The following is a 13,358-nucleotide window of genomic DNA, read 5'->3' on the forward strand; positions in this document are numbered from 1 at the left end:
TAATTACAATAAATGTCTATCAAATCCTTCATGCCACTTTGCCCTTCTCACCCACCCCAAAATCCCCTGGAAACTCCACGCTGCCAACCAGGCCCTCTACACCACCGACCAACCTCCCCAAATCTGCCACCAAGATGCTCACCGCCACCTGCAAAACCGCAAACGCCACATACCCTTCCTCCCCACACCTCTCGATCCCCAAGATCTCCGCATCCCGCTCCTCCAGCGCCTTCGAAAGCCCATAAGGCCCGGGCACCACCACCGCCGGCGGCAGTGGTCGTCCCCCCGCAAGACTCGTCGACAGCAAACAAAGCAGCCCCGTCACCTGCGGCGACCGCGTCTCCACCGTCTTGAGCAGCGCCGACAAGTCCCTGACCCACGCCTGACTGCTGTGCGAGAAGCTGCGCGAGGCGAACGCAATGATAGACAGATACGTGCTGATGCTGGCACAGACATCAATCAGATGGTCGTAGTGCGCCTTTGGCCATGCCCCGCGCAGCGACGGCTCAAAGACCGTCATGGCGCTGTTGCGCCGCAGCGAGTCGAGCGCGATGATGGACGAGGTCATGAGCTTTGCGCGGCGCTTCTCGAAGACGGCGCCGTGGCTGTGCTTGTCGGTCTCGTCGCCGGCGGTGCCGTCGATGCGCATGCGGACGAGTGAGATGGTGTTGCTGTAGCTCTGGGCGAGGAGGTAGAGCTCTGCGGCGACGTCGCTGCGGATGCGGGAGCGGGTGGAGGTCGGGTATGGGAACACGGTGAAGAAGAAGGCGACGCCGATGCCGGCGAGGGTCACGAGGAGGCGGTACCAGCCGAGGTCGTTGATGCCGAGAACAGGCTGGCCGGAAGCCTCGGAGGCGGGGATGCCGGCGACGCGGACTTGCAGCTCGTAGCCGATGATCATGATCTGCGTGATCATGGCTGTGAAGACGGATTGGATTGTCTGTGGGATCTTGATGATGAAGTAGAATTCTGGGGCTGTCAATGATTGCACGGGCAGGTTCTGGGTGGCCAAGTATGGAGAATGGGAAACGTACGGATTGCAACAAAGAACCAGAGAAAGACGATCACACCTCTGTGCTGATGGGTGAGAAGAATATCTAAAGGGCGGTGGGAAGACGACTTACGCAGTGTTTCCATCGACAATATACCAGTTGACAAAGGCGAATATCACAGCCATGACCGTGCCAATGATCCTCCCAATGAAGCCAAATAACTACACCAAAGCGTCAGCATGGCTCTCAAACACTCTAACGTATAGAAGAAACTCACTGAAGCACCACTCGTCGGACTCATCCCAATGGCGACCATAATCATGGCCCACATGACCCTCTTCTCATTGAAGAACACATAACTCGACTCGAAGAATGCTGGTGCCGCCACAACCATTGTCGCGCACGCAACTCTGACGCCGAATGCGCTCTCATCGCTCCTGAACAGCTCTGCGCAGTGTGAAAGAACCTCACCAACCTTCTGTAGACCGCTCGCCGCCGGAAGATGCTCTGGGTCCCGTACTGGTCCAATCCCTGGTTTGCCTTTCCTGCTACCACCAACGTCACCAACATCGACAACGTCGTCCCCATCCCCATCCGCGCTCAAGAGCCACTTCTTCACCCTACGAAGAGAAGGATATACAAACCGCCGCCGGTCGAGGATACCAGATGCCTTTGTCGCCTCCGCAAAGCGCGCAAGCGACAGGAGAGACTCGGAAGCAGAGCGAAGAAGATGCTCCATAAACAGCACCAGATACAGCATACTCTTTGCATCACCATCAAGCATAGTCTGCGCCTTCCTCGTCATATCCCCCACATCGACTGGGACCTTCGCCTTGAAATGGCTCTTGATCTCGTCTGTCCTTGTCGCATAAAACGTGTCTACTCTCTCCTGTAGCACATCGCAGAACCCAATTTGTCCCGGAACCTTGACTGCCCCCTCTTCAACATCCGCCGCTTTCTTGTCCTGTTTCCGTCCTCCAAGCTCTAGAAGAATCATCGTGTGCTCCACCGCCTCCTCGCACAGACCTGCTATAACGCCATACGGCTGCCGTAGTACCCGCATCACCTCCGCGAACTGCTCTTTGCCGCGGCACTCCCCGTCCTCGCTCGTGGCGGCGCGGGCTACCCCGCGGTCAAAGATGTCGAGGATGGCGGTCATGCCTTGAAGCGGGAGGGCGGTGGCTTGCAGGTGCTTGTGGGCTGCGCGCAGGTCCGTGGTGGTGTAGTGGCCAATAGCAGTCTCGCGCTTCGCCATAGGGAGGTCGAGGGTGAGCTTCGCAAAGAGGTCGGAGTGCGTCTTTTGGGCGACGGAGAGCGGAGGCGGGGCGGGCTTGTCGGAGCTGGGCTTGTGGGTGTCGTAGAATGAGACGTCTTCGTACTGCTGCATGAATGTTTTCTGTTTGTGGTATATCAGTCATTGGCCCCTCTTACTTCGCACCCAGATATCATTGACGCCTGGCGGAACCGGGGGAACTACGAACCTGCTCCTTCAACAGTGTTTTACACCCTTCAAGATAGCCACCGACGCCTCTCCACCAAACCATCCGACAGTTGACGGGGATGACCACCACGCCGACAACAAGACTGAGCGCAAAGCCGGTCATGAACGCCTTGATCAGAAGCACCACGATGCTGATTGCCCGCGGCATCGTGAGGAGTGGCCCGTACGTGAATACGACGCTTATAAAGATTGTGTAGAGAATCACCGGTATCGACAGCGCCGGAAACTTGGCGCGGAACAAATTGACGAGCCAGACGTTTGCAAAGAGCCATGCTGCGGAGACGGCGGCCGCGGAGCCATTAAATGCGGTGGTGGGGGATGAGGGGTTATGGCTGCGCGCAATTGTGGCAGTCCAGAGGCCAAATAGGGCTGTCGCGGAACCAAGGCAGACGGCGATCTAGAGCTGTTATGTTAGCGGGGTATTGAGAGTTGAGAAGGAGGGGGAATTGGGAGCGTACGGTGTTCTGGATCGTGAGTTGGACGAGCTTTGCGCGTGGGAGGATGCACATGGACAGACTGGCGACGATGGTGACGAGGTAGCCCATGGTGCCGTAGGTGGCGGCGATGGTGGAGTTCTGGTACATTGCGGTGAAGATAGTGGGCGGGAGGGCGCCTCTGTGTTCAGGCAGTCAATATTTCGTTCTCTCTCTCTCTCTCTCTGGAATTAGAATTGAGTTGACATACTTTGCCATCATCATCAGCGTCCCAGCATCGAGTCCTAGCTTCCCCCATAGTGTCGCCAGTTTCCCCGCCGGCTTCTTCTCTTCATGTACGGTGCTGGCGTCGGCCATCGTCAGGTCCTCTGAGTCGGCAGAAGACATGATGGTGATTACTTTAACTTGCTGCTTAAAAGATAAGCTTAAACTCCCCGATCGCTGTTTGTTGATTATAATTCCAGAAGCACCACAGAATCGGGGGGGGGGATCAGCTATTCTTTATATAAATAACAAAATACCAAATCCCATCCAGGCGTGCTCTGCACGCCTAAACCCAAAACCCCATCGGATTCCGACATCGAGTGTCTCACGGAATCCGTCACTCGGAACCCGTAGGCTAGCAGCTCTGCGCTGGGTGATCCTGACGCAAGAGCGCCGGGCGTTGCAGCCAATAACGGGAGTAGCAGTGGCTTGGCCTGCAGGATTCCTGATCGCAGCAGGGGTACGGCGCCGGAGAGACTGAAAACTGGTTTTGCTGGAAGAGGAGTAGTTGGAGGCGGACGGAGGCTTAATTGGAGGATGGGGGGGGTTACATAGCCAGGGAAGAACTACTGGTGCTGCTTAATGGTAAGCAGCTTATGCTGCCTACAGTCAAACACTCCGGCTTGGAACCTCTTTCTTTCCACAGCTTGAGCTGAGCTCTCAGTAGAGTAGTACATATGTCAAGTCCTGGTGGTTCGTACAGGCGTATCTACCCGAGCGATAAAGGGGCGGGGGAAAAAGGGGGGGGGGGGGGGGGGGGTGACAGGCGAATTCATGTTTCAATTGACGGAATAACCACGGTCTGAGGGCCAGAACTGCTAGGACAGGCCTTATGAAATCGTAAATATTGATTAAAAATCCCAAGACTGGCTAGCCGGCGGGCGCTAGCCATCTTGGCTTGCTCTGGCTAGTCCTGGTGTGGCTTTTTCTTGTACGGTAGGCGGGGTTAGGGTTGGTGTTCCCTGCCTTGCTTGGGCTTGGGGGATATAGAATTAAGGGTTTCGTCAATTTCATGCTAATGAGATGCATGTAACTTCTGGTTTTTGGGTCTTGTGGTGCTGAGAGATGGTGGATGAATAGGCCTATTGGGGCTGCGGGGCAGGTAGGTGTTCTTTCTATTGACAATAGCCTCAGCTGACAATGAGCTGCCTATATCCTATTAGATATTGCATTCGCACATGTTGAATTTGCAAGTGCAAACATCTCAGCTGGCGTCTGAATCATTGCATACACAGACACAATATGAGGGTCAACAGAAGCGGTGTTTGGAATGTTAATGCGCTAGTGCTGCATCTGATAATTACAACTGGCTAGCCCAGCTTTGAGGGACAAATAACCGTCAAAGAAATACAGTCTCCGCTTGACGGATCAGGCCATATATTGCAGTCGAAGCACAAGCAGAAATACATAGAGTTGGGCCGCGAAGGATACGCCCGAACCGTTGGCGTCGTACGTCCGGCTTGGGATAGGTGGCATATATATAAACGGACGCGTATATACATTTTCCTCACGATCTCGGATATATTGAGGACTTTACAGAAATCCCCTTCGTTGTGTGGAGATTGATGCGGGAAGTCCACTGGCTGAGGGATTGCGCGAAGGCAAGGAACCCGAAAGCCGCGCTTTGAGGCCGGCCGAGGAAGGCTTCTAGCGGCGGGATGTTATTGTGAGTGGGGGCTGTGGTTCCCGTTATATGGATTAAGGTCTTGTGGCTAGAAATATTATTGAGGTGCTTCTTTAAGGTATGGATTCAATGCACAGCCCGGTGGTGCCATGAAAGGGCTGTGTTATAACTACAAGTACTTATCTATTGTCTACGTTGAGGATAGGCTGCTTATCCCATGTGTAAATAGCTATAACTCGCAATATTCGTCACGAAATGATTTTGGAAACAGTTATAGTGCAGGAAACGTCCAAAGTCTATTGAACTAATCAAGACCAGGCAATTTTATCAAGACGATATGGTATGATCAAGATTTAGATTATCATTAATTGCATCGACCAAAACCAAGACAATCTACAAGGTACAAACGAAAAGGTCTATAAAAAGAGCGTAATTGGACCCACTCAATGGGCCAAACCATTTCTACACCCATCACTTCATGAAATTACATCCCAACACCTCACACCTGAGACCCCCACCCCTCAGTACGACCTCCTATACCCGTCCAGCGGTACCGCATACCCCGGCGGCGGCCCCGGAGGCCTCAACGGCGGCTGAATCACCGGCCCCGGCGGACTCGGGGGGCTCTGAGGACTCTGCGGACTCGAGGGGCTCTGAGGACTCGGGGGACTCGGCGGCACCTCATACACTGGCCCCGGCATCGGCGGCACCTGCACCTCGATCGCCGGCCCAGGCGCCGGCGGCCTCACCGGCACCTCCATCACAGGGGGCGGACCGCCCGAGTTGTAGGGGCTCTGGTATCCGAATGGCGGGCCGGGGGACATCAGCGGCGGAGGCAGCTGCGGGGCCTCGGGGTTGTACGGGGCGGAGAGGATGGGGGAATCGGGGGGGCTGTCGGATCGGCCGCGGTGTTTGCGCCAGAGAAAGAATAGGAGCATGCCCATGAGGGCTGCGCCGAAGATGCTGCCGACGGCGACACCGCCGATGGCGCCGCGGGAGAGGTTGTCGGATGCGGGGGGGAAGAGGGCGGGGGTGCCGGTCGGGGTCGGGGTTGCGGTTGGAGTTGGGGTTTGTGTGGGGATTGGGGTGGAGGAGGTGGTGGGACGGGTGGTGTAGATGAAGGTGGGAGGGGGCGGGGAGGAGGTGGGAGAGCTGGAGGATGATGGGGAGGATCTGGAGGTTGAGCTGGCGGGGTTTGAGGAAGAGGATGAGGGTTTGGAAGAAGAAGAGGAAGGAAGAGGAGAAGAAGAAGAGGGGGTGAGTGAGAGAGTTGAAGATGTTATTGGACTGCCGTAGATTATTGACGTGTAGTCAGAGGAAGAAGACAAGTCGAAAGTGGAGGTGTAGTATACAGGTACAGAATAGGTTGTAGGTAAAAAGATGAACGATGAGGAAGAAAGGATTAAGTTGCCAGAGCTGGAAGAGCTATCATATATTGGCAAGCCAGTGGTGGAGGTTAACGATGAGCTAATCGAGTGTGTAGAAGTAGGACCTTGAGAGATAGGATAACTGGGCGATTCGATGCAGCTCGAAGAAGGCAATTCTGGAGTGGGGGAATATGTTGGCTCGGAAATCACACTGGATGACGGGAAAGTGATATAAATGAGGGAAGATGTCGCAGAAGATGCAATCGTTGATGAAATTGAAGGGACATAGGTTAAACAGTCTGAGGTATAGAGAGAGCTGCTTGTGGAGGTGAACGCAGATGAGTATGTTGAAGGGGGAGGAGGGGGGCGGAGGAGGGAGGAAAGAAGGATATGAATTGGCTGTGCAGGAACAGGTCGCGGCAGCATCGTTTGTAGCTGTTGTCGTTGTAGTGACTGTGACAGTCACAGTGACGGGTGGGGGACTATTTACAGTGCTGAAAGTTAACAAGCGCAAAAGGAATGAGAAAAGCAGTTGGTCTCTTACCAGTAGAGGCACCAGTCGCTCTCTGCCCCATGGTTGTAGCAAGGCCTGGCCTCTGATCCCATAATGCCTAAACAGCGGACTTGAACACTTAGTATCAATGACTTTATATCAAAGCTCAAAGGCTAATATAATATAATGCAATGTAGGTACGAGGCTTTCCAAGTGAGATTTTAGGCGATTCAAACAATCCAGGACCTTCGAACATGTGATGATAACCCACATGTATCATCAATATGACAAAAGAAATACCAAGTAGAGATGAGCAACTTACAGATGAGATTGATGACTTCGTAGTAATGATGGTCAAGTCTCCAATTGATGAAAGAACGATATTTCAGCGTCGATGGCCGTGGGAAGGACCTGCACTTGAGAGCGATGGTGTATCTGCCAGGGCGGAACTGCGTTGACTGACTTGGCCAGGAAACTCTTTCAAGCAATAGAGAATGGGCGCACGATATATAAATCCGTACCTGAATCCAAAGTGGCCCAGTGCCCTGACAGCTACCCTCGCAAACCTTGCATTCGAGTTACCAGGCTTGAAAGGTAAAATAGGTGGACCATGAGCTCAGGGTATGCCCCCCCGGAGGTGGGCAGCAACTCGTTTGACGAATCGGATAGAAAAAGTCTAACGAGGTTGGATGATACACATGGTGCTGGCAGAAAAAAGAAGCAACCCTTCAGCTCCGAGATTGACCTTGTTGAGAATTCCTACTGGATACTGTCCATAATATTGCAAGGGCATAAGCACAAACAGGCAGCCTGGTGGGCACTCAACGGATTTATACAACTAGTGATAAGAAGTCAATAATAAACTTTCAGGTTCGTTCCTTGTAAGGTCCAAGATCCATGAGATAGAGAGATCCCAACAAGGTGGATCTGACAGGCCCGAACAACGCCAAATTCATATCTCAAGATGAGAACGGCCGGTATGTTTCAACCGAAAGTCAATACTGAAATATCCTCGAGATACTGTAATGATACATGACGTCCTGCTCCCACGTGTACGTACATGCAACTTTGAGGCTCCTGGCCAGAGATGTAGCCATCCGTCAAGTCAATGTATCCAACCACGTATTTGAGTGCTGCACCGGTCAGGTTAGAGGTTCTGGGGCGCCAAGGGACTGCAAGTTTCACAACTCGAAGATGACAGGGTCTCATATCCTGGGCAGAACGCCCAGCCGTGATTCTATTGGCTGCCTTACCAACGCACGCCTGGTCAATCAGATGAATCCTTTCCTACCACCAATCTCATGGCAAAGACCAGCGGCTCATGCAGAGTTAACATGTCATGAGAAAACTCAATACCAGCCCCGAGGTCTTCAATTATGCCAGTTGGCAGACCAGAACCCCTTACATGTTTCGTGAGTTCGTTAGGATATGTAGCTCTTAATTACATTCAAACCTAGATCTTGATGGGTCAAGTACCAGAAGTAACCAAGATAAAACCCTATTCAACCTGATCAGTGGAGTAAAAAAAAAAAAAAAAAAGATTACGAATGGAAACAAGGCTCCTGCCTGGGCCGTTCCATCCGTACAGAAAAGCTACATACCTGAACTGTATTCCACGTGATGGGCTCTAGGATGGTACAAACGGCTTGGGAAAAACGACAGCGGGCGTATACTCTGCCAATAAACTTGGAGAGGAAACGTTAAACACTGAGTATGTGCACGCGCAGTACGCTATCCCATTTACCTTGTGTGTAACCCCAAGCTGGCCAATCGCCGTCCTACCTACCCCGCTTGGATTTAGTCCTGCGCAATTCTCTTGGTCTCTAAAATATGTAACTGATTCTCACATCGTTCAACAACACCATCCTTTGCAAATTGGTCCAAGATCATAGTGGGTTTGAATTTCTAGTTGCCTCGATATATAGCAGAAGCTGGAGAAAGGCAAATATGCCTTTCGGAGATCGACTGCGTGCCTTTGGTAATAGGTTAAACATATATCCATCATCTAGACGGAAGGCTCGAAGTTTATCATCCCCTCATTCTAACCAATCCTCCACACTCGATATCCCAAGCGAGCATCCAAGATCAGCTATTCCTCCAGGGACTACTCCCTTACAGAGTCCAACTTCTCCTATACAGCAAACCCCCAGCGCACCCGTTATCACTCCCCAGCCTATATTACAAGAACCCTTGAGCTCAACGGATTCTGTCCACAGAGTCTCCGGTGCATCTGCCGCACCCCCGGTCACGCCCCACCCTGATCCCTCTTTCTTAAATCCCCCAAACCCTTCAAGCCAGCCGGCACCATCTTCAACAGCTTCCCAAGAAGAGCTTGTCAGTACCCTGTGGGATGAAGCTGTGGAGAAATTGAGCGTGGAAGATCGAGAATATTTCAAGACATCTGGAAATGACAAACTCAACACGCTGGAGACATTTATTGGAGAAACCAAGGCGAAAAGAGATGAATATAAAAAGAAGCAATGGAAATGCACTAGCTATGTTGATAACATTTTAGCTCAGCTAGATAAACTTGCAAAAGTCGGCGATGTCTTGGTGAAGCAGAGTCCCAGCATTGTGGCTATGCCATGGGCTGGTTTTAGATTCCTTTTACAGGCAAGTTATCATAGCTGCTCAAATTGGTATCCAGGCGGCGGACTCACTGTCTATTGTAGATCTCTTTGAACGATATCGAAATTGTTGAGAACGTTCTGCTTGCGCTTGAATATATCGCGCATACACTAGGTCGATGTGCAATCTATGAACACCTCTACCTGAAGCCTTCAAATCACACAATTGCCGCGCGAAACCTTCGAGCCGCGCTACCGGATCTATACGCTGTAATTTTGATGTATCTATCTGAGTCAAACAAGCATTTCACCCAAAACCTTGCTGGTACTTTTAAATTCTTTGAATCCAATATTTTCGATGCTGACTATATGGTAAAGTGCGGGCTTTACACAGCACATGGGATCCATACATATCAAGATTCAAGCCACTCATGGAGAGGATCAAGGAGGGGGAGGCAACCGTGGAATATAATGTCCATGCGGCGAGAGACCAAGGTACGACATGTCTCCCTAAATTTGGCTCGGATTGCATCTACTAATGAAAATTTCGACCTTTAGGCCAAGTTGCCATTAATGAGAAAAATGATCATGGTTAGAAAGACTTAAAGAGTCGAATAACTCGTATGAATTTTGACTGACTTTATACTTGCAGTTCAACAACAGCAGATGGAAAAACTACAGATGATCCTTGAAGCAATGAAAATGCCACAAATCCAGCAGGATTTAGAAGATATACGCAGACGTATCGCAGAAAATTCAAAGAGTATAAAGACTTCTCTCAGTTGATCCGATAATGAATGTTGTAAGGCCGCCGATAGCTAATCTTCTAGTAGGTGCCGAACGCCAAGCTATTCTGAAGTGGTTATCAGAAGTGTACTTCGAGGACCATCACAATCTCATCAAGTCGAATCGTCATCCGGGTAGTGGTGGGTGGCTTTTCGAAAAGGGGGAGTTTATCAATTGGAAAGCATGCGCAGAGAGTTCTATTCTTTGGTTGCGCGGTTTCCGTAAGTCCTTCTGATCACTTTACACACATCTGCACAGTTTTAGTCACTCTCCTTATATAAACTGCCATACTGCCGCGATCCCCACTGCTATATATCTCCTACCTTACACTGATGTATGTTTATAGCTGGTGCCGGAAAGACGAACCTAGTGTAAGTTCTCAAGATGCTTTCAACTTACTTTGAAGTAGGAGGGTTGTTTATACTTTTGTTCTTCACGCAGATCGGCAGTCATTGATCAATTCACGGATACCCGACGGAAAAGGGAAGCTATTGCGTACTTCTACTGCAAATATGATCAAGAGGAGCGACGAGATCCATCGCAAATTCTCAGGGCGATCGTGAAACAATTATCATCCGTAGAGCCCGGCTCAAAGCTGTCTGAGTTAGTCGAAGACATCTACAAAAAGCGCAAGGATGGCGGATTCAAGTCCGGCCCTTTGACTATGGCAGAGAGTGAGAGTCTATTGATCGAAATGACTGCAGATTATGAATCTACATTCATCTGTATCGATGCGCTGGATGAATGCGATAAAGATACACGTGGAGATCTGTTAGATGCTCTACAAAGAATTTTAAAGAAATCGACCTGTCCTATCAAAGTCTTCGTCGCTAGTCGGGATGACCAGGACATCAAGCTCCACCTTGATGGTCTGCCCAATGTTTATATACGACCAACAGATAACCATACGGATATCCATCGATTCATAAGGGATGAAATAGATAGATTGGTGGATCGAAAAAAGCTGATGTATGGTTTTTATGATCCTGAGCTCAAAGCTGCTATCATAGAGAATATCACCAACCGCGCAGGCGGAATGTAATATATATACCAATCTTCTCGGTTTAGAAAACTCGTGCTGACATGGTGGATTTAGGTTCCTTTGGGCCAGTTTGCAGATCCAAAGTTTGTGCCGCGAAAAAACAAAATCAGACCTCGAAAAGGCAATGATTGAGATACCGGCAGGGTTAGACCAGACATTTAATGCGATCCTTCATAGAATCGATGTACAATCGGAGCGAAGTAGAACACGAGCAAGAAGGGCGTTAGTGCTTATCCTCGGCGCCCAAAGACCATTATCGTCAAAAGAGTTAATCCAAGCCCTTGACATGGATTCTAGAGGCGAAATCAGAGCTGGTGGTCTCAAACCGGATACTGTACTGGATGAATGCCAGAACTTTGTTGTCCTTGATCAAGAGCTTGACGTTTTCCGCTTTGCCCACTTATCCGTCAACGACTTTGTAAGAACTCTGTTCTCCGAGGGCGACACACATGCAAATATGGCAGAGATTTGCCTTGAATCTCTTCTTTGGCAGAAATGGCAGGTGGAACTTGTAAAATACGCTCTCCAGTATTGGGATGTCCATATTCGATCATCCAACACAAGCAAGCCAGAATATAGCTTGAAATTAAGAAAGCTACAGGAAGAGCTTTTGCTACCAGGCGAAGGTTTCAGGTCATTTATTTGCACATTGGAAAATTTTAATACGAAGGAGGGCAACAGCCGCTGTTTCGAATTCCGCATAATAGCTAAGGCGGTAAATACACCGTGGGATGTCGCCTGCAGATACGGGCTGGTCGATATGTATCTGCATTTTCTAGATCCGATAAGAAGATCAAAGACTTTTAAAATAAGTATTGAGCGCGGATTGTGCTTCGCGGCAGCTTTCGGTCACGAACATATATCTCAACAAATTCTGATGATATCCAATGTGGATGTCAACACAGGAGGCGGGCCAGTAGTGGGTTGGATACCACTAATTTACGCAGCCTATTTTGGGCATGAGGCGATTGTCAAGATGCTACTCGAGAGGGAGGACATCGATGTCAACTGCAAAGATAGTGATGGAGATACAGCACTCATTTATTCAGCAAAGAATGATCACAAGGCGATTGTCAAGATGCTACTCGAGAGGGAGGACATCGACATCAACTGCAAAGGTAGTGATGGAGATACAGCACTCATTAATGCAGCATGGAATGGGAATGAGGCGATGGTCAAGATGCTACTCGAGAGGGAGGACATCGATGTCAACTGCAAAGATAGTAGGGGATATACAGCACTCATTTTAGCAGCAAAGAATGATCACAAGGCGATTGTCAAGGCGCTACTCGAGAGGGAGGACATCGACATCAACTGTAAAGGTAGTGATGGAGATACAGCACTCATTTTAGCAGCAGTGTATGGGTATGAGGCGATTGTCAAGATGCTACTCGAGAGGGGGGACATCGATGTCAACTGCAAAGATAGTAGGGGATATACAGCACTCATTAATGCAGCAATGAAGGATCACAAGGCGACTGTCAAGATGCTACTCGAGAGGGAGGACATCGATGTCAACTGTAAAGATAGTAATGGAGATACAGCACTCATTTATTCAGCAATGAATGATCACAAGGCGACTGTCAAGATGCTACTCGAGAGGGAGGACATCGATGTCAACTGCAAGGGTAGTAGGGGATATACAGCACTCATTTATTCAGCAATGTATGGGTATGAGGCGATTGTCAAGATGCTACTCGAGAGGGAGGACATCGACATCAACTGCAAAGGTAGTGATGGAGATACAGCACTCATTAATGCAGCATGGAATGGGAATGAGGCGATGGTCAAGATGCTACTCGAGAGGGAGGACATCGATGTCAACTGCAAAGATAGTAGGGGATATACAGCACTCATTTTAGCAGCAAAGAATGATCACAAGGCGATTGTCAAGGCGCTACTCGAGAGGGAGGACATCGACATCAACCACAAGGATAAGGATGGAGATACAGCGCTTGGCCTTGCGATAGGTCGCGGGCAAGAAGAGATCATAGGACTGTTACTTGCTAAGAATGACCTCATCATAGATGAGGATATCGATTTCGAATCATCCTCTCGTTTGTCACAGTCGATAAAAGCCGAATTAGCTGCGAGGTGAATATATCTTTGACAGAATAAGGCACAGTGAAACAGAACTGACTTTCGCCCGACTAGAAGGTCCAAGACAAGGAAGGAGTCCGAGGCGACCGGGGTGGATCGCGTTCCGTTGGATGGATCAGCCTGTTTGGTCGAGGACGCAGAAATGTAGGCCTAGGGAAAGTATGTAGCTGGTAGGATGATGGATTGAG

General features: G+C 50.0%; 5 protein-coding genes across 5 annotated transcripts; 2 read left to right on the forward strand and 3 right to left on the reverse strand.

Annotated features, from left to right (window-relative positions):
* Window positions 1-28: 28 nt before the first annotated feature.
* On the reverse strand, window positions 29-3,314 carry H6S33_012226 (uncharacterized protein; the record flags this gene model as incomplete). Its single annotated transcript, XM_044843614.1, has 7 exons — window positions 29-969; window positions 1,035-1,072; window positions 1,125-1,213; window positions 1,270-2,388; window positions 2,474-2,890; window positions 2,952-3,108; window positions 3,178-3,314. The coding sequence occupies 7 exons, from the start codon at window positions 3,312-3,314 to the stop codon at window positions 29-31; spliced, it is 2,898 nt and encodes a 965-aa protein (XP_044695894.1).
* A 2,022-nt stretch (window positions 3,315-5,336) lies between these two features.
* H6S33_012227 (uncharacterized protein) lies at window positions 5,337-5,639 on the reverse strand (the record flags this gene model as incomplete). Its single annotated transcript, XM_044843615.1, has 1 exon — window positions 5,337-5,639. The coding sequence occupies one exon, from the start codon at window positions 5,637-5,639 to the stop codon at window positions 5,337-5,339; it is 303 nt and encodes a 100-aa protein (XP_044695895.1).
* A 112-nt stretch (window positions 5,640-5,751) lies between these two features.
* On the forward strand, window positions 5,752-6,187 carry H6S33_012228 (uncharacterized protein; the record flags this gene model as incomplete). The annotated part of the gene is made up of 3 exons (XM_044843616.1): window positions 5,752-5,883; window positions 5,932-6,072; window positions 6,131-6,187. The coding sequence occupies 3 exons, from the start codon at window positions 5,752-5,754 to the stop codon at window positions 6,185-6,187; spliced, it is 330 nt and encodes a 109-aa protein (XP_044695896.1).
* Window positions 6,188-6,282: 95 nt separating this feature from the next.
* H6S33_012229 (uncharacterized protein) lies at window positions 6,283-8,540 on the reverse strand (the record flags this gene model as incomplete). The annotated part of the gene is made up of 12 exons (XM_044843617.1): window positions 6,283-6,664; window positions 6,727-6,793; window positions 6,998-7,124; window positions 7,197-7,220; window positions 7,285-7,379; window positions 7,479-7,513; window positions 7,736-7,923; window positions 7,967-8,075; window positions 8,152-8,173; window positions 8,277-8,360; window positions 8,420-8,453; window positions 8,523-8,540. 12 exons carry the CDS (start codon window positions 8,538-8,540, stop codon window positions 6,283-6,285), a joined length of 1,185 nt encoding a protein of 394 aa, XP_044695897.1.
* Window positions 8,541-8,622: 82 nt separating this feature from the next.
* H6S33_012230 (uncharacterized protein) lies at window positions 8,623-13,318 on the forward strand (the record flags this gene model as incomplete). The annotated part of the gene is made up of 10 exons (XM_044843619.1): window positions 8,623-9,288; window positions 9,348-9,567; window positions 9,621-9,737; window positions 9,801-9,833; window positions 9,895-10,005; window positions 10,076-10,249; window positions 10,375-10,399; window positions 10,470-11,066; window positions 11,125-13,164; window positions 13,225-13,318. The coding sequence occupies 10 exons, from the start codon at window positions 8,623-8,625 to the stop codon at window positions 13,316-13,318; spliced, it is 4,077 nt and encodes a 1,358-aa protein (XP_044695898.1).
* Window positions 13,319-13,358: the final 40 nt, after the last annotated feature.

The sequence above is a fragment of the Morchella sextelata genome (assembly GCF_020137385.1).
Source record: "Morchella sextelata strain SCLS chromosome Unknown scls_7, whole genome shotgun sequence".
NCBI classification, from domain to species: domain Eukaryota; kingdom Fungi; phylum Ascomycota; class Pezizomycetes; order Pezizales; family Morchellaceae; genus Morchella; species Morchella sextelata.